At 38.2% G+C, this 18182-nt stretch overlaps 3 protein-coding genes across 6 annotated transcripts; 2 read left to right on the forward strand and 1 right to left on the reverse strand.

The window, feature by feature from the left end:
• The first annotated feature begins 263 nt into the window (after window positions 1-263).
• On the forward strand, window positions 264-4396 carry LOC136244758 (uncharacterized). Of its 3 annotated transcripts, XM_066036319.1 has the most exons (6): window positions 264-397; window positions 3027-3059; window positions 3464-3609; window positions 3664-3747; window positions 3804-3974; window positions 4027-4396. In XM_066036319.1, the coding sequence occupies exons 3-6, from the start codon at window positions 3478-3480 to the stop codon at window positions 4297-4299; spliced, it is 660 nt and encodes a 219-aa protein (XP_065892391.1). In that variant the 5' UTR covers window positions 264-397; window positions 3027-3059; window positions 3464-3477; the 3' UTR covers window positions 4300-4396. The 3 variants fall into 3 exon arrangements, with proteins under 3 accessions (XP_065892391.1, XP_065892389.1, XP_065892390.1); XM_066036317.1 differs by having other exon boundaries at window positions 3027-3609; XM_066036318.1 differs by having other exon boundaries at window positions 270-409; window positions 3027-3609.
• Window positions 4397-10602: 6206 nt separating this feature from the next.
• LOC136244997 (fructose-bisphosphate aldolase C-like) lies at window positions 10603-11789 on the forward strand. Its single transcript, XM_066036526.1, has one exon. The coding sequence runs from the start codon at window positions 10645-10647 to the stop codon at window positions 11686-11688; it is 1044 nt and encodes a 347-aa protein (XP_065892598.1). The 5' UTR covers window positions 10603-10644; the 3' UTR covers window positions 11689-11789.
• Window positions 11790-11931: 142 nt separating this feature from the next.
• On the reverse strand, window positions 11932-18156 carry LOC136244995 (phosphatidylserine decarboxylase proenzyme, mitochondrial-like). Of its 2 annotated transcripts, XM_066036524.1 has the most exons (7): window positions 18120-18156; window positions 17934-18082; window positions 17714-17882; window positions 15894-16130; window positions 15133-15418; window positions 14676-14836; window positions 11932-12206 (listed from the first exon to the last, which is right to left on the reverse strand). In XM_066036524.1, exons 2-7 carry the CDS (start codon window positions 17975-17977, stop codon window positions 11973-11975), a joined length of 1131 nt encoding a protein of 376 aa, XP_065892596.1. In that variant the 5' UTR covers window positions 17978-18082; window positions 18120-18156; the 3' UTR covers window positions 11932-11972. The 2 variants fall into 2 exon arrangements, with proteins under 2 accessions (XP_065892596.1, XP_065892595.1); XM_066036523.1 differs by lacking the exon at window positions 18120-18156 and having other exon boundaries at window positions 17934-18113.
• Between the last annotated feature and the right edge of the window lie 26 nt (window positions 18157-18182).

Below are 18182 nucleotides of genomic sequence, written 5' to 3' on the forward strand. Positions count from 1 at the left end.
AATAGTATCATAGCTATCTGTATTCGTTTATATGATACTTACCAGAATTACGAGAGCGGATTCTGCGCATAGACAGTTCGGACGACAACCTTTCAATGGCATCCTTATCCATTGTCAATAGAACGCACAACAACGACAATAACTGCAGATACGATGCTCTATCGTTTCAAATATCGCCAAAAGGGCATGATACAAAACGAAGTAGAAACGCTAAGCGTCATGACGCTAAAGTATCCAATCAAATTGACGTATCAGTGATGTCATGGCAACGAAAATACGTAATCCCTTCGGCCAGTCTGAAGCTCGGTCTGAAACCAGCTTAAACATGATATAGTCTCCGATACAGTTCTAAAGAGTGCAAACTGTGCAGCACTGCTACCAGCTGGCGACATTAAAGGTAATCGCTATGGTGATACGCATGCGCGTGGTGAGGGGTGGTGAGGGGTGGCTCCAAGGGGTTTCTTATAATCAACATCATAAAATTACTCCAGGGGGTTTCTGAAACTGTAGATGATACACTAATAGAACAGTCACCTTAATACAACAATCAAATCATTTAGTAATTTAAGAATAAGTGCTAACCCACTAGGAACCTGTGAGAAAGCTAGGCCTGTAAAGACAGAGAGTCAGAAACATGTATATTGTGAAGAATGCAGAAAAAAAAACCAGACCCAGTGGTGACTTGATCCCCTGCAACATGCCATCTAGGCATGCGCCAAGGGAGCCACAACAGCTGGGATCTGAGATATTCACAAGGGCGGCTCCGGGAATTTTGCTATTGTTGTTTACATGAGTATTAAAGTACATGACTATTATTCATTAATTATTCAAAGTTTTCTAATTCATAGCCTTATATTGTTCTGGGTAAAAAGGAATTCTTGAAAGATTCAACCGGTGTGAGAAGGGAGGTGGCTTGAAAGTGACAATGGGAGTGTAAATCCTCTAGATGCTTAAATGTTTAGAATTGGATCATTGCTGGTGAATATATCCTGAAGGAAAAAATAAAGGACGCAGAGCTTGGGAGCAGTTTTGTATCAAGTTACGTGACTGCTGTATTAGAATATACTGACTATTCAATTAGAATATTTCAACCGCAGATGATCCAATGCACAATCTGGGTCGAACTGGATATTTACAGTCCAGTTGACCCAGAAAAATGTAACTTTCAGATGGTCTTATTGACCCATCTTGGTATTAACTACAGTCTGGTTAGTGGGAATTATGTTTGATAATTAGTACTGGTTAGGTGTATGAAATCAGTTTTTTTTTGTATTTTGTATTCTGCTGTACAGAAACCTCCATGGAGTATATAGTACAACAGTGATCACACTACAATTACATGTATAATTACTTGGCCAGAATAAGTTTTGCAGGGTACATATCTTGTAGTGTGTTTCAAATATCTAGGAGTTTTTATTAGCTATCATTAAAAGTGCTGAAACCAACACAGAGATCATTTTACCTGACAATTTGCAAATATTCAACCTTACCATGTTGATTTACTAATACAATGAAACAACCATGCATTATCTGGACATCTGTGAGGCCTCTCATCAATTTTCTGTGATAAATGAAACTTTTTCACTTATCAGGACCAGCTCATACAGTCCACAGGACAGGATTAACAAAGGACACAGTTATATTACAGTAGAACCTGTCTACTGGTCACCTCAGAGAAAATTTTATTAGTTGCAATAGGCAGGTGGCTTTAATACAAGTTGGTCTTTAGAGAGGTGGCCTTTCTATACAGGTGGCTGCTAGACAGATCTGCATGCTGTATTCTAATAAAGCATACTTACATGTGCTCTAATAGAAATTACACCAGTCTTGGATTGATTGAGTTATAATGTATACTTACATGGGCTATAGTAGGGATTAACTTGGCAGGTTACTCTAGTGATTTCAGTGCTCTTAATTGCATTTTTACAAATTTTCATTAGTACAAACTTGAGCAATAAAATCATGCTATCTCTCCTATGTATAAACTACTGCCTATTTACAAATATATTGTCCTGTTGTCTTGTGTAAAAACTGTATGTTTTAATTTGCAGGAACGTGTAGTACGTATCTCTTCTTTATTGGTGATAAAAAGATACTACACATGAGAAATAAGTAGCTATAACATTCACCTTTTGCACATAATTCTATACATGTCATGTACATGGGAATCCTTAGATTTAGTATAGGTGAAATTGTTGTAAAGGAATATATTATATATACCTGTAACAATCCCAATAAAGTAACAATTTAAAATTGGATCTATAAGAGTTTGAGGTTTCGGTCAGTGTACTGAGAAATATCTAGCTGTTTCATGTATGTTGATACAGTTTGATGAACTACTATCATGCTGTTATTCATACATGCACAAACTATGGCTAGCGTGTAAACTTTCAAGAGAGAACATATTTAGATTTTTCCTGAGATGAATGCATTATACAGTGAAACCTCACCTAGTGGCCACCTCATTAATAAGGCCACCTTGTTATAGTGGCCATGTCCAGAAAGTCCCTTCCATACTATTCCATTGATTTTATTTTTGTGAATAGGACCACCTCATGAATAAGGCCAGTAGCCACATACTGCAGGACCAACTAGTATAATATTCCCTCAATCAAGGGGCCAGTTGAACAGACAGTCAACGTATCACTGTAAAGTTGTTGCTCCTGAGTACCTGCTAAAAGCTATGCCAGCCAATAGTTTTATCACTGTGCATCATGCTTTTTGGCAGCCACTATGTCTCAAGTAATATACGATATAGCTGTTACAGCCTCTATAGCCAGGTGATGATTTGTTGAAAACCTTGATAATAAGGCCACTTTGTTTATGGCCGTATTGATGAGGGTTTCATTAATAAGACCACCTCACTAATATGGCCACTTATTGTGGGTCCCAAAGTGGCCCTTTATGAGGTTTCACTGTATACTTAAATTGCTGTACTGTGTTGGTATGTTCAGTCCCTGCTGTAAAGTTAGAAATCTAAATTCAAGCACCCAATATTATCTACAGTTATACGTATGTTGTTCCAGGTCTGCATGCTAAGTTGTGAAGTGGACAAGAAGGTGAGATGGTGATGGTATGGTGATGGTATGGTGCAGATGAGATGGTGCTTCATTAACACACATAGTGTTACTGCTGATTTGTAAGAGAAAGTTGAAAGTGCACCATAGTGCACCATACCAGTTACTGCTGATTTGTAATCTCTTTAACATCATCATATAACCAGTTCAGTAATCTCAAGAGATTTGTCAGAGAAAGTTGAAAGTGTTATGCGAGGGACTTCTTATATGTCAGTGAGAGAATTTTGAGAGATTTTAAACTATAAAGTTTTTTCCTTATATGTAATTGAGAACTTACATGTAATTGAGAGATTTTTAAAAGTGTTGTGAGAGATTTTTCAAGTGTTTGAGAGATTCTAAGTGGTTGAGAGTTTTTTGAGAGATTTTTGCCAAGTATTTAAATGCAGTGAACAGCTACAAGATGAATTTGCTATATACTCTGGAGACTTCGTGGTCTAGTTGGACAATTACTTATGTTGAAATGGCATACTGCCAAACCACTGAGTGGTCACAAGACAGCATTTGCCTTAACACCTGGGAAGATGTAGAACAGGTTAGTTTTATTAATGTGGATGCTGATGTGTGTTTAGATTTACTTTTTCCACAGATATTCCAGTCTTGCCTAACTAAACAGGCTCCCTGTAATGTGAAAATACTCCCAGAAACAGACACCCATAAGACACCAAAACAAGTATGTTCTTCAAAAATTAATATGTATCTGTAGTGATACAGCTGTTCCACATGCAGGTAACATCCAGTAAGGACAAAACAAAAAAGAGTGTCACCTTCAATGATGAGGATACTATTGAGGAGTACACGTCATCATATTGTGACTCATCCTTCATGCCCTTCACTGAATCACCTTCCAGTAGCAATGCCAAAAGGTACCGACATGTCTACCTCAACCCCAAAGAAAAGGTAAGCCACTTGTACTGTAATATATTACACACACATACTATTCTATTTATAGAAAATAGTGGAGATGTTTTATAACAACTTTGAAGTTTCATTTGACCCAGCCAAAAGCTTAACAAGTGAACAAATCCACAACTGGTTCAATAGTGTGTTGAAGAGACATGGAGAAAGCAAGTGGAGCAAGCAAGGAAAAAAATGGTCACATGTCGTTGGGAGATTAAATCTGTACACATCACTGTGGAAACATCGTGATCAGCCTCTAGCGACCTCACCGGTTACATCAGCTCCACCATTATCAGTTGGTAGGATTCAGAGGAAGTTGTTTTGATTTGACTGCTTCACTTTTTGTAAAGCACATGTACATTTAACATTTGTATAAAATTTGTTGTTTTGTACAATTTCTGTATGTGTGTTTGAATAAAATACATGTGTACAAAACTAACTTAACTGGTTAATAGTAAACAGTTCGTCAAAATTTTCCTTCGTTGAACATTTGTGCTATATGGTTATAATTATATAATAATGTCCTAAAATGCACAACAAAATCTCTCACCTTTTGAAATGCTTCAATATTTTATTAGACAATATACTATTTGTAAGAGGGAAAATTTTGAGGAATTACAATGCAAATCATCAAAATCTTGTGAGGGACTTCTTATGTATCAGTGAGAGGATTAAAGCTTTTTTTCCTATATTATGTAATTGAGAGATTTTTAGAGAGATTTTCAAGTGTTTGAGAGATTCTAAGTGGTTGAGAGTTTTTGAGAGATTTTTGTCAATTAGTATTTAAAAGCAGTGAACAGCCACGAGATGAATTTGCTACTTTAGAGACTTAGTGGCTTAGTTGGACTTATGCTGAAATGGCACAAAGGCAGCATTTGCCTTAAATATTTTGTGCTATACAATAACTAATTAAAAATTGTGATACTCTTATTATAGAACAGTTGCTAAGATGTTCAACACAGTAATCAGATTAATGTTAATCACAACAAAATCTAGTGGTCAGCATGGCATGTACAAAAGACAAATAGAGTGATTGATTAGTTAAACTATAACAGTTAAGGCTGCTTATAGCATATATGATTGCAAACAAAGAAAAATAGTGACTTGGCCTGGTACGTTTAACTGTATATAGTTGCATGTAGAGAGAGACACACACAGAGAGACACAGAGAGAGAGAGAATTTCAGTACTTCCTTAAGTTATTTCATGGAATGTTCAATGCATGTAGTATAGTGATTTGCTGATGCATGGGATTGAAAATGCATGTCAAAGATTCCATGCATGTCTGCATAATATTATCATGCATCTTGTAATTATTGACACAGAATTATACATACCATATAGGATACCTTGCTAATCTACACACTTGGCTACAATAATACAAGTGCATGAATGGTGTCCCGGGAAGCTAAGTTGGCAATACACAGCAGTCATACCTACTCTAGAAACACTCCTATCAAACGTTTCTGATTATGTATGCATGCAAATTTAATATGAGTCAGTGTGCAGGGGCGTATCCAAGGTGGTTTCCAGGTTTGGTGAGTACAGGGGTCTGGTGGCACAGCCCCAGCTACTGACAAATTATGCATGCACATTAAAATGCTTCAAAATTTACTAGATTTATGACACTATTTTCGGTATGCTTGGTTACCTTTATATGGTAATTATTATGGTTTATGGCTGGTCAGGCATAGTCGTTTAAATGTACATATCCAAATTCTCCAATTGAAATGGATTTAGCTGCATTATTCAAATATTTGCACTATTCTATACCATTTTAAAATTGTATTCGGTTATGAACGTTCTATTAGAGCATTTGACTGCTCTATTAGAATACATCTGACTGCTCTGTCAGAGTACATCTGACTGCTCTGTTAGAGTACATCTGACTGCTCTGTTAGAGTACATCTGACTGCTCTGTTAGAATACATATGACTGCTCTGTTAGAGTATACGTCGATCATTTCGATACATAATACCCTTTAATTCCCACTGATGAGGAATCAATGTAAGTTTCCTACTACACTGTTTCCCATTTGTTCTTTGTGCTTGTGCTGCCAAACTATGATATAGTCTGGTGTTCCTGCTGCAAACTATATAGGCCACCAACTGTAGATTCCTTGTTTCCTGTCACCCTCCTGCATGGTAATTAATTTTTAGAGCCGCATGCAAATTTATTATTGCATTTGATAGTCATGTGATCTAATTATTTTTGCTTAGCTAAGTACTAGTGTGAACACATGGTGTATTATTGGAGCTTCTGATGTTGTTTAGTGTCAAATAGCATGGATAACTGTGTAGTTTGAATCAATTGGGGCGGATTACAAGCAATGGATCTCTTCAAGTATAGCCATTGGTGAACAAGATAGCTACAGGAGTCCTACTCATCTGACAATCATAGGCGGCGGAAAGGGGGGGGCTAGGGGGCTAAAGCCCCCCCTCAGAATGCCGTGATAAAGATCGAGATACTCTAATAGAGCAGTCACTCTAATAAAGTAGTCAGTGTGTAACGAGCTATGAAAGGATTTTTATGTAGTTTATCAGCTAGAAATGGTAGCTGGTGAGGTGGAAAGCTCTTGTCAGTTGGTTGTGACCTTTTTTTTTTTTTTTTGGTCTCACCTTACCAAACTATAGAAAATAAGTCTGGGTCAGCTCAGCGGAGCCCCCCCTCATATCAACTACTTCCTCCGCCGCTGCTGACAATCTGTTATTAACGTGTGTGGAACATATGGAAATTCATACTGTTGCACTTAATGACTAAGTTAGTGTTATGACCACAAGCATGATACACCCAGCCAGCAAACTCTATAAAAGCCTTCGGGCTACATGCTCAGAGAAAATGAGGGGTCTGCAACACTTCGAATCTAACCTTCTATGAAATTTGAATCTTGATGTGAGATCACAACAACTCTTACATCTCTACTAAATCTGAGAAAAAAGGCAATTAGGAGTTAATGGGCTCCCTTTTAAATCCTTGATATTAAATAATAGATTTTAGCTATATAATAAATAATAACCGCCCGCCCGCATGATATTTTTTCCCTGACTAGGATGGGAAACAAGCAATTTACAATTGTTGGCATATATACATGTTAAAATTTTAGTAGGGGTTCCTGAATCCTAGGAAACCCCCTAAAATACACCCCTGCACTCAGTGTGCTTTGCTGTGTGACATATAATTACTCTGAATGTGAAATTTCATTGGAGATTAGATAATACAGATGTTGTACTGTTTGTGCCACATTGCACACAAAAGTGTATGCATGTAGGTATAAAATTTAAGTCAATCATATTAAAAGAAAATATGGCATTGGCTTAATTGCCTAGAAGTAATTGCACGATGGAACTATTTTGTTCATGCATGCTGATATAATTGTGATCATGGCATACAAAGAATTATATACTTATAACCAAGGATGAAACAGACAGATGACCAATTCAGTTTTTGCCATACACTACTGATGCATGCATTATATATAGTAGCATGAATCTCTTTTTTTTTGTAAATCAGTGACAGTGTAAAAACTTCTCCAAAAACATTTATATTTCTGTAAAAAGGACTAGCTATATGTATACTGCCACAAGTTAGGGCATGCATATAGGAAATCTTGCATTCATCTTTTAGACAAAAAGCTCCATGCATGCATGGCTACGTTCAGTAACATGGTGCACGCACAGTTACAAGTGTATCCAAATACATATGAAGGCAAATGTTAATTATTTTGATGATCGATTTATAATTTAACCATACCGAATTTTGGATGGTAACCGCAATGTGCATGGGGTGCAAAAATTATTTAATTGCACCTTATAGTATACAAAGCACACACAGTAAAAATGAACTAGTGAAGGTCACTACTAAAGTCTGCCATAATACTCACTATTTTGTTGTGTAGTGACATTCACTACTAATTTTGTAGTGACCCTTACTACTATCAAGAGTAAATAATAAGAGGGAGAGTATCTAACTCCAGTATGGGCCATCAAAAATGACAGCCACAAGTCTTTCTGGATATCATAGTAAATTCACGTTTTGCTGATTGAGTGAGTTAACACTTTAGGAGGTGGTGACTTTGAGTAGCCCCTTGAAAGTTAGTGTATGCAAACCAAAGCATCCCTTCCTGTAAATTCAAGGGAAACCTGTGGCTGTCATTTTTGATGGCCCATACTGGAGTTACCCTTGCTACTATGTAGTGAGGTCACTACAAATCACCAACAATAGTTATACCATGGCCATGAGGGATTTTCCTGATATATATGCCCAAGCCTGAGGGCGTGGGCATATATATTAGACAAATCCTGAATGGCCATGGTATAAGTAATATATACCACTCAGGTATGCTCACCTAATAGGTGAAGGAAGACAAACCTGTATTCACCACATTCTTTTATACAGAGGTTTGCAAACATCGATTGTGGGTTTAAATTGTGGGCACAAAAAGAGATGATTGTGGGTTTTGCTGGTTGTAGTGTTAACCAAATAACCACTTTGTGGATGTCTAAGCTGCTAAAATAAACACTTAGGTGTATAGACTGAGAATGTCTGAGCTGTCTTGTCATGTGGTTGAAATGTGCTGTGTAGAAAAATGATCCCCACATTGCGAAAACGATCTAGTGATGACTAGTAACTGAATTATGTAATGCTGACTCACTCAATTATTTTTTCTTCAAAACAATGCCTATAGCCTAACTAAACCAACATGTTAAACTCAAACCCACAATGCAAACTTTATGACGCAGCTCTATGTAAATAATCAAAGTGAACTGACGCTTTTGTAACTGCCTCAGCATCAAAGGCAGTTGTGGTCAGGGTAATATCATGATATTGCCCTGTGGTCAAGGCAATATATATATACATGAAATATAGCCTTGTGCCGGGTTACCTTTCAGGCCCGTAGCCAGGGATTTTGAAAGGGGGGTTCTTTTTGACCAAAAGTGGACCTTTACTTGCATGATGATTGATAAAGGTACTGAGACTGGGTGTGCGAAGCACACCCAATCTAGGGGGGTCTGGGGGCATGCCCCCCAGGAAATTTCTTGAAAATATACACTAAAAGGTTGAATTTAGTGGCATTTCAGTCAATAAAAATAACAATTTTTAGGTAGGCTCAAGACCAGCTATTTGGATGACATCTGGAAAATATCTCTACTACTACTGTAATTATACCATCTGTGATTATACCATCTGTGTCTATAATATATTGGAATGTCACAGTGAATAAGAATGGGAAAGACTGAGCGCTTTGAAGCATGGATGCTATTTTATGGGCTCTGCATGGGAGGAGCATGCCCACCAAACTTTTTATATTATGAAAGTTCTAGTTTAGACAACAAACATGGTTTTGTAAATAAATTAAGTAATTACATACAGATTTTATAAGAAAACGTAATTGTGACTGTTCTATTAGAGTGATTGTTTTATTAGAGTGATTGTTCTATTAGGGTGGTTGACTGCTCTATTAGAGTATCTCGATCTTGCATTGCATTACAAGTACTGAATGAGCCAGCTACTGGGAGCACTTAATTTAGCTTCTTATCAGTGGTGTTTATTAAACTGGAGCTAATGGACTTTTGCTACTGAAAATTTGGACTTGTATACTAAAATTGTGGACCTTTTTGCTAAAATTGTGGACCTTTTTACTGAAATTGCGGACCTTTTTCCCAAGAGGGCGGTTCTTCCGAACCCCCCGAACCCCCCCTGGCTACGGGCCTGCCTTTTGACCTGAGGTGTCAAAGTGGTATATTATAACTATATAGGAGGGCCTGTGGGGGCATGCACATGCAGGAAAATTGCTTCAACTTTAGGTGATCAGATGGTATGGGTCATGGTAACATTGCTGCCGTGTTTTACAAAATTAAGATTTACTTTTCCTTGTCTCTGCATGTGTGTACATGTCATGCATGGGTGTAAGTTATTCTCCATTATTATGTTTAGCTATGTGGAGCTATAGATCACATCATAATTAAGTGCAGGACTGTCCACTTTCACTGGGAGCACTTGACCTTGCATTATAGTTGAGGGTCAGGTGGCTCCAGCTCTGATTGATTTTGTAATAGTATTAATTCTGTGTAGCGCTTTTAAACGTCTTATATAGTGCTAGGGGTGCATGGTGCAAGGGGTGCTGCAAGAAAAATAGAAAATTGATTGAGATTGAATGAGAGATTTTCTCTCATTTTATGACAATATACAGGCATTGCCTTTATACCGGTATAGCCATCAATCCCATCATTACAGTGCAAGTAGCGGACACATGATAAGTGTAAAGTATAACAAAATATCCGTCGTATAATATAGGCATTTCAGCCAGATAGCTATATGCTCTCATGCATAGATACACCTGTTAATGAGACAGCATAAAATGCATACAGCGGCAGAATCAACTTAGGTTTCCGCTGAATGCTCTACTAAGTAGTTACAGGTGACTGTATGCATGCTCTATTAGAGTATCCATGCATGCATGCAGTGGATAGGTTCTGTAGGTTAGCCGATTTTCTTCGGAGTTTTACTTCTAGCTTCTAACTAGAGACGTGAGAGTGGAAGGGGCGATCTATACCTGCGCGCAATATGGCTATGGCCAGCTTCGCAATCACTCATGCAAAACACGTGATGATTGCGCGCGCCGCTGAAAGTTACTAAAGGTTATAACACACGGGTTAAGACACTGGTAGGCCATGACTCACTCTCATCTTACAGACGCAGAGAAGAAGGAGCTTAGTGGCATCGCAAAAGCTATTGTCGCTCCAGGAAAAGGACTGTTGGCTGCAGATGAACCTCCGAAAACAATGGAAAATCGTTTCTCCAGCATTGGCGTGGAGAACACTGAAGAAAACCGCAGGGCTTACAGAGAGGTGCTGTTTACTACAGACAAGAGCATTAGCGCTAACCTAGGAGGTGTTATCTTGTTCCATGAAACGGTTTACCACAAAACATCCGATGGAATTCCTTTCATTAAACTTTTGCAGGATATAGGAATCATACCAGGTATACAAGCTGACAAAGGCGTTGTCCCTCTAGCTGGAACTAATGGAGAAACCACTACACAAGGCTTGGATGGACTAGCTGAAAGGTGCAAGGAATACAAGAAGGCAGGCTGCCTGTTTGCTAAGTGGCGTTGCGTTTTGAAAATCGGAGATGGCATGCCATCTGAACTGGCTGTAAAAGAGAATGCAAATGTGCTTGCGAGGTATGCATCCATCTGCCAAGCCAATGGCATAGTGCCAATTGTAGAACCAGATATCCTTGCTGACGGAGAGCATGATTTGGAAGCATGCATTGAGGCATCTCAGAGAGTTCTTTCTGCTGTATACAAAGCACTGTTAGATCATCATGTCTACTTGGAGGGTACTCTACTCAAACCCAACATGGTCATACCGGGCTACAGCTGTGAAAAGAAATACACACCGGAACAAGTTGCTGTTGCTACAGTCACTGTCTTCCAACATACAATCCCGGTTGCTGTTCCTGGTATTGCATTCTTGTCTGGTGGACAATCCGAGGTTGTGGCCACAGTTAATTTAAATGCCATCAACAAATACAAAGCCTGTAAGCCATGGGCACTGACATTCTGTTATGGCCGTGCACTACAAACCAGTGTTTTGAAAGCATGGAAGGGCAAAAAAGAAAATGTCCCTGCTGCACAATCTGTTTTTATGCATCGTGCCAAATGCAACAGTCTTGCTAGTGTTGGAAAGTACGAGGGAGAAGATGCAGCATAAAGAGTCTGAAGGAAAAACATTAATATTAGAAACAATACTTGTAACTAACTACTAAACAGACCATTATTGTTTTAAATGTATTTGAATGTGCATATTTGAAAGCTGTGCAGTATTCAGAATTGGATTCTGCAGCAATTGCAACTGTGAGTCCTAAATCCATAGTGAAAACTGGAAGAACTAGTAACCAAGGATACTAGTTTTTGCCAAAGTGTCTTATTAATCCTTGACGGTAAACCAACAAAGTAAAGAAAAATCAATATATACTCAATAAAAACAATGTGAGTTTATGGTACTACATCCACTTTCTGCACTCCTAGTGACTGTCCAAATGTTACCTTATCACCAGGCTGCACTTTGAATGTGAATCTGTCAGGAGCCTCAAAAATTAATACAATTGATGAGCCTAAATTGAAGACACCAATGTGGTCTCCTTTGTTAAGAACTAGTTTCTCTGTTAGTTGTTTAGTAGTATACTGTCCCAGTAGGGTGCTGTCTGATCTTAGATTAGTTTCCAAATCCTACAAGAACGGAACAAAGAATATAATCACCATACAGTACGATAGTATCATACAGTACGATAGTACTGTATAGTAGGGACCACAAAGAAGTAGGCATGGCCCAAGAAATGACATCACCCAAAAACCAGCCTTCGACGTCGCTTCGGCCTGAGAGGTGCCTTTTGGCATACCACAGTACGTACAATGCATTTTTCATGGACTTACCAGTGTCCTCCTTTGTGTCCCATTCATCATTGCTGACAGCGAAATGTCGATTTGGCGGTAGCATGTGATGGGTTCCCTTCGAAACGGAAATCGTCCGTATTTTTCATAGTGACTATTTTGATTGTAGAGGTGCTTTTCGAACAGTTCTTGATTCGTACTGCTGTGTAACGAGTTGAACATAGCTGACAACAAAGCGTAATGGATACTTCACTTTTCAGACGATAATTGATATAACTAGGGCGCGTGGTGCCATTTCTTTCTTTTGGTATACGTGGATTACAGAGGTGCTTTTCGAACAGTTCTTGATTCGTAATGCTGTGTAACAGGTTGAACATAGCTGACAACGAAGCATAATGGATACTTCACTTTTCAGATGATAATTGATATAGCTGGGGCACGCGGCACCATTTCAGATGCGGTATGCATGGGTTCACCAGTCATAATATTTTACAAAAAAAGTCAACAAACAAGTACACAAAAAACTTTGGAATTTTCAACTAGAGTAGGGACCATAGCACATCGATAATGAGCACCGTAGGGATATAACACTTCTTATTGTTTTACTGTGATTTAATATCATGCACTACTCCAGCTTGTTTCAGTACTTTTTATCAATGTGCTATGGTCCCTACTCTAGTTGAATTTTTTTTGTGTACTTGTAGAGATATAAATTACATCAATATTTTGTCAAGAGTTATTAACAAGCAAAAAGGAGCATAATTATGACTGCTTAATACTACTGTATATGACACTTCAGAGATGACATTTACAGTTAGACGCCATGAAGGTATTGTGAGGCTGGTTTTTGAGTGATATCTTTGGCCAGAAAAGCCCAAACCTTCATGATCCCTAATATACAGTACTATGATATTACCATACTGTATGGATGATTGTTCTAGAACATTGTAAGTGGATTGTATTAGAAGAATGTGTGTTCTATTAGAGTATTACAATAAATACCATATAATACATTTTACATTATTTTCATCACTGTGTTCGTAGATAAGAAACGTGCATAAAACAAACTCCAAGACTGGCTTTGGGACCTTATGAAGTACAAAAGTGAAATCCACACACAAAAAACAGCCAAGCTATCAAAAAAGGGTATGGCCTTTAAATGCCTGGATGAAAAAAGTGATGAAATCAAAAGTGGCGGCCAAGAAATGGCTGCTTGCAATGATGTTAATGCTAATAACATCATTGCAGCCATTTCTTGGCTACCATCTTTGGTTTCAGGGTTGTACTGGAGGGGGTTCATCCAACCCCCCTTTTGAATTTGTCAATTTAAAAAAAACATTTAACAGGCTGGCAGATGTGGGCACAATCATCTGCAGAAAAAGAGGGACCATAGAGACTGAAAGCTACCCTCAGTTGGCTAATTTGAGTGAACCAAGCTTTACTCTTATATGGCTTAAAATCTAGAGATGAAAAGCAGCTTAAAAGATCGATATACTCTAATAGAACAGTCATACAAATACTCCAGTAGAGCAATCAAACGTATTATGCTATAAACATTATTGCATGCCACTAAAAGTTATATAACAGCTTTTTATCGAGCAGATGAATACTGAGCCATGCAGCTATATGAAAAACACTGCCAAGCATTTATGAATAGATAACTGTGATGATTATTTCAATGTCTTGGCACTCCTCTCATAAGTGTGAATTAAGCTGATAATTATTAATCTAGTTACACGTCAGATTTCAAGTGATAACGTTTGAGAGTCAGCGCAATACACAGTTACACACACACACAGTTAGACACACACACACACACACACACACACAGAGTTAGACACACACACACACACACACACACACACACACACACACACACACACACACACGCGTGCGCACACACACTAGCTCATTGGAGTTAGTGTGTACATTCAATATGAGGCCAGTTAGGAGAAATGAAATATTAATGTGCTGACAGTGTCTGTGCCCCCAGACCCCCTCTGCTGTGATCAGCTACCATAGAATCCCACTTGAGAAATCCTGGCTACGGGCCTGGTTTCACCACTGGGATTTTGAAGACCATACCTTTTATTCCAGCTTGGCTGTTTGTGTGGATATATCAAGAATCACAAATTTTCAGTTCTCCGTACACTTTCAATGGGAACAATTTTTGTCTGCTTGTGAAACGTTGAGCTTATTATCAAATGTTGAGCTTATTGTCAAACGTTGAGCTTGTCAGTCACAACTCTAACATTACTAAGTACAGTTAGCATCTACACATTCAAACAGTGATGTGTAGTTACTCACATTCTCTATAGAAACTTCAACAGAACCAACATTGTATGCTCCAACAGCAGTTAAGGAGAAAAAGCCATGGTGCCATTGTCCACTGTAGAGAACTCTCTCATTCTCACTTAGTAAACCTTTCATCCTTTTAGCAGCCCATGAAGCCACAGTAATCAAGTGACCTGCCAACAGCAATATCATATAATACCATGAGGACATGCTGAGTAAAGAGGCTGAAATGTTCCACTGAAACAAATAGACAGTAAGTAAGTATTGTAGCTGGTGAATATCGTCATTGATTAAAATCTCACTAGGGACTATTAAACAAGGGGTCAGAATCTTTGATAAAACTTTATTGAATGCCCCCAGTGGTGACTTGATCCCCAGACAGCTTGATTTTTCTAGGAAAGCTCCTAAAAGAGCTACACAGCCAGTGTATACTGGTATACACCATACAGTACCATATGGTAGAACTAACCATGAAAGTGTCGCCGATGGTCAATTGTCCAACTGACAGGTGAATAAAAATGATGGCAGTTACCAGGACTAAGGTAAATTATGACATGGTAAAGTTTTTTATCTTGGTACCACTTATCATAATTGTTGGGTGAAGCATCACTCCGCAAATTGTCAATCAGGCTATTTTGTACTGGTAGGTTATGCCCCACAAATTTCTCCAGACTGTAGTTAACTCCTTTGACTTGTTCCATCTGACCATCCACAACCTCTCCACAGTATAACACTCTACCATCACATGGAACCACCTGCCAGAGGGATTACTTCATTACAGCAAGAGGTAACAATTTTAGGAGTGCTGCAATTGTGCAAAAAAACAAACAAACAAAAGCCCACCTGGCAATACAGTAATACCCAAATCGGTGAAAAATTATTCCATTACTCACATACAACAAGACATACTACCGTAATGGGAAAGTTTTGCTGGGTGCGACTTTCATGGTTAAGGCTTATTAAAACTATTTGTGGTAAAATTTCCATGATAAAACAATTAACAAGTATTTTAATTTCACAGTTTGCTTTGAAACCATGAAAAACACAAAAGTTTTGCCTTGCAAAACTTTCCCCATTTACGGTAAAATATAAATGTACACATCATTTGTCCCATGTGGGAGAGTACATTGGAATCTGGTTTCTATGGCATTTCAAGTGATACAATTGGCTCTAACAGAATGAATGTATTTTAAATATACGTTGCATATGTACGTACAATGCATTACTCACAAATTCACAATTTTGATCTACTTCTCGTGTACCAGGTTTTAGTCTTCTTGTGAACAACTCACAAATATTTTTGTAGTCACTAAGCTGTTCGTTTTCAGCCTCAGACATATCACAACCAAACACCTTCACATACAGCCCAACAACAGGACTGCGTAACCACCTGGGCAGCTCTTTATGGTGTATCCGACCCCAATAGTGAGATAACATCCTTGTTGGTAACAGCTCAAATCCTGACATCTAAATAAAAGCATAAAACATACTTGATGCATTTAAATACCATCTTATAGGTGACCCTATATGGTCAATGACTACACCATTTATTGTATATGCAATGTACAAATGTATGTACAAACAATCATTACAAAACTCATTCCACGGCACATAATGAGTTCAACATTAACCATCTGAAAGATAACATGTTCTATCATTTTTCTGGGTGTACAAAAGTTAATAGGTATGTGGTTAGTACATACAGGCCATATAAAACTGGAGTATACAATATATAAGCAAACTTGGTGGTTTGCAAATTTTCACTGATATTGTCAAATTTAAATCTGTCAAATTTAAATCTGTCAAATAACCATGCCCCTAATAGAAATGTACAAATGTCACTTCAAGCTTACCGGTTAGCTTGAAGTACTTGAAGAAGAAAGAGAATAGTCAATGTTAAATTCCAGGCTAAATGAGAATCAACCTTGAGATTGAAAATGTAATCAAGGGAACAGTTAATTTTGATGAAGATTTAGCTAACATTGGAAGGTATGCTACTGAGAATGGTTCCACAGCTGCAGCCAGACATAGTGCTGTGTATGGTGCTCTGAATGCATGTGTAATTAGTGCGGAACTCTGCAAGCAAATGGAACCGTCTAATTATTCATCAAATTAGAGGTGTGCGATGACTAATTTAGACATATCTTGATATTTCCTTTGAACTTATCTTGATTATCTAACATATCTTGATAACTGAAACAATTATATATTTTAGTAAACTGCCAATATTATAACCAGTAAAGTGAGCAAATTGCAATTTGACGACTATAAAAAATTGAAAAAATGTTAGTCTTAACACTGTTCCCAAGTGGTAGGAGGGTTGGAGCCCCCAGGAGGTGCCTACACCATCAGATATACTAATAATTTACGGAAGTTTACTATTATCAAACCTATCATTCTTATCTCGATAAATCTTATGATATCTCGATAATCGAATATATCTAGATAATCACACACCTCTACATCAAATAGGCATACCTTATGGAGGGAAACTTTGGTGCCAGAAATGACCATGAATTCAACAAATTTTTCCCATCCACATATTTTACTTGTGAGGAAAACAGCCACACTTTGACTAGCAGCTAGCTATGTAGACAAGCTTATTATATAATAGTGTGAACCAAGTGTTGAAATGCCTATCTCAGCGTTTGACTTATAACTTTGCAAAAAAAAGTTATTGATTGTGGGTTTCAAATTCTTTGTCTTGACTGTTGATCATACACATGGATGTCCAGACCACTTTTCTTTTCTTGTGTAGGTATGGCAGGAAAAAAAGTGTGTGCAGTGTAAAAAGCTTATCAAGCAAATGTGCATCATTTCCATTCTTGCTTCGTTACACTTCGATCCTGCGCAAAAATGCCATGGAGATCCACCAGACCCTTTTCTTCCCACACTCACACAAAAGATAAGACTGTCTCGGATAGAGACTAGCACTAGTATTCAGGCCTTGAGATTTACTTTTGTCTTTGATTGCAGAACTACAGTAAGTGCCCGTACGTTACCACCTCTCTTGAGTATAGTATGGAGGTTTAACGCCTTGTATTTAATACCTGCCAGGATTTCGGTGACTCCCAGTCCGGCCTGTCTCCGGGTTCGTCCCTTTTCTTCCTTTTTCTGATACGCCATAACTGTAGGACAGCTAGGCAGCCTATACCTACGCTAGCAGGCAACTGGAGCCATCCGAAAAAGCCACGACCAGCTTTCCTGGTAGCTGAATTGCTGCAGAAGGGGTGCATTAAAATGTTAGAATATTCACAGGCAAGAGCTCACCTGTACCACCTCAGCTGTTTACTGAATGAACCCCTGCTGGACATTGTATCTGATTGCTAACAGCGTTGCCACATATTCGTGCACAGTCTAGCTATAAATCGATTAGCGCAACATGGCGCGTGAGACTCCTAAAGATGGAATTCGGATTAGAGCCACCATAAATAATAGAGTACTCTATTATCTATGGAGCCACCAATATAAGTCTACGCGCCGCGCGTAAAGTAACCGCTTTATCTGTTGACGAGTCTG

The sequence above is a fragment of the Dysidea avara genome, chromosome 14, assembly GCF_963678975.1.
Source record: "Dysidea avara chromosome 14, odDysAvar1.4, whole genome shotgun sequence".
In the NCBI taxonomy this organism is placed as follows: Eukaryota; Metazoa; Porifera; class Demospongiae; order Dictyoceratida; family Dysideidae; genus Dysidea; species Dysidea avara.

Coding starts and splice junctions, on each gene's coding strand:
- LOC136244758 (XM_066036317.1), top strand. CDS start 3,478: ATGAATTTGCTATATACTCTGGAGACTTCGTGGTCTAGTTGGACAATT. Junction 3,610..3,663: donor CCTGGGAAGATGTAGAACAG/GTTAGTTTTATT, acceptor CTTTTTCCACAG/ATATTCCAGTCTTGCCTAAC. Junction 3,748..3,803: donor CCCATAAGACACCAAAACAA/GTATGTTCTTCA, acceptor TTCCACATGCAG/GTAACATCCAGTAAGGACAA.
- LOC136244997 (XM_066036526.1), top strand. CDS start 10,645: ATGACTCACTCTCATCTTACAGACGCAGAGAAGAAGGAGCTTAGTGGC.
- LOC136244995 (XM_066036524.1), bottom strand. CDS start 17,977: ATGTCCAGCAGGGGTTCATTCAGTAAACAGCTGAGGTGGTACAG. Junction 17,883..17,933: donor AAACAGCTGAGGTGGTACAG/GTGAGCTCTTGC, acceptor CCCCTTCTGCAG/CAATTCAGCTACCAGGAAAG. Junction 12,207..14,675: donor TTGAAGTTTCTATAGAGAAT/GTGAGTAACTAC, acceptor CCGTTCTTGTAG/GATTTGGAAACTAATCTAAG.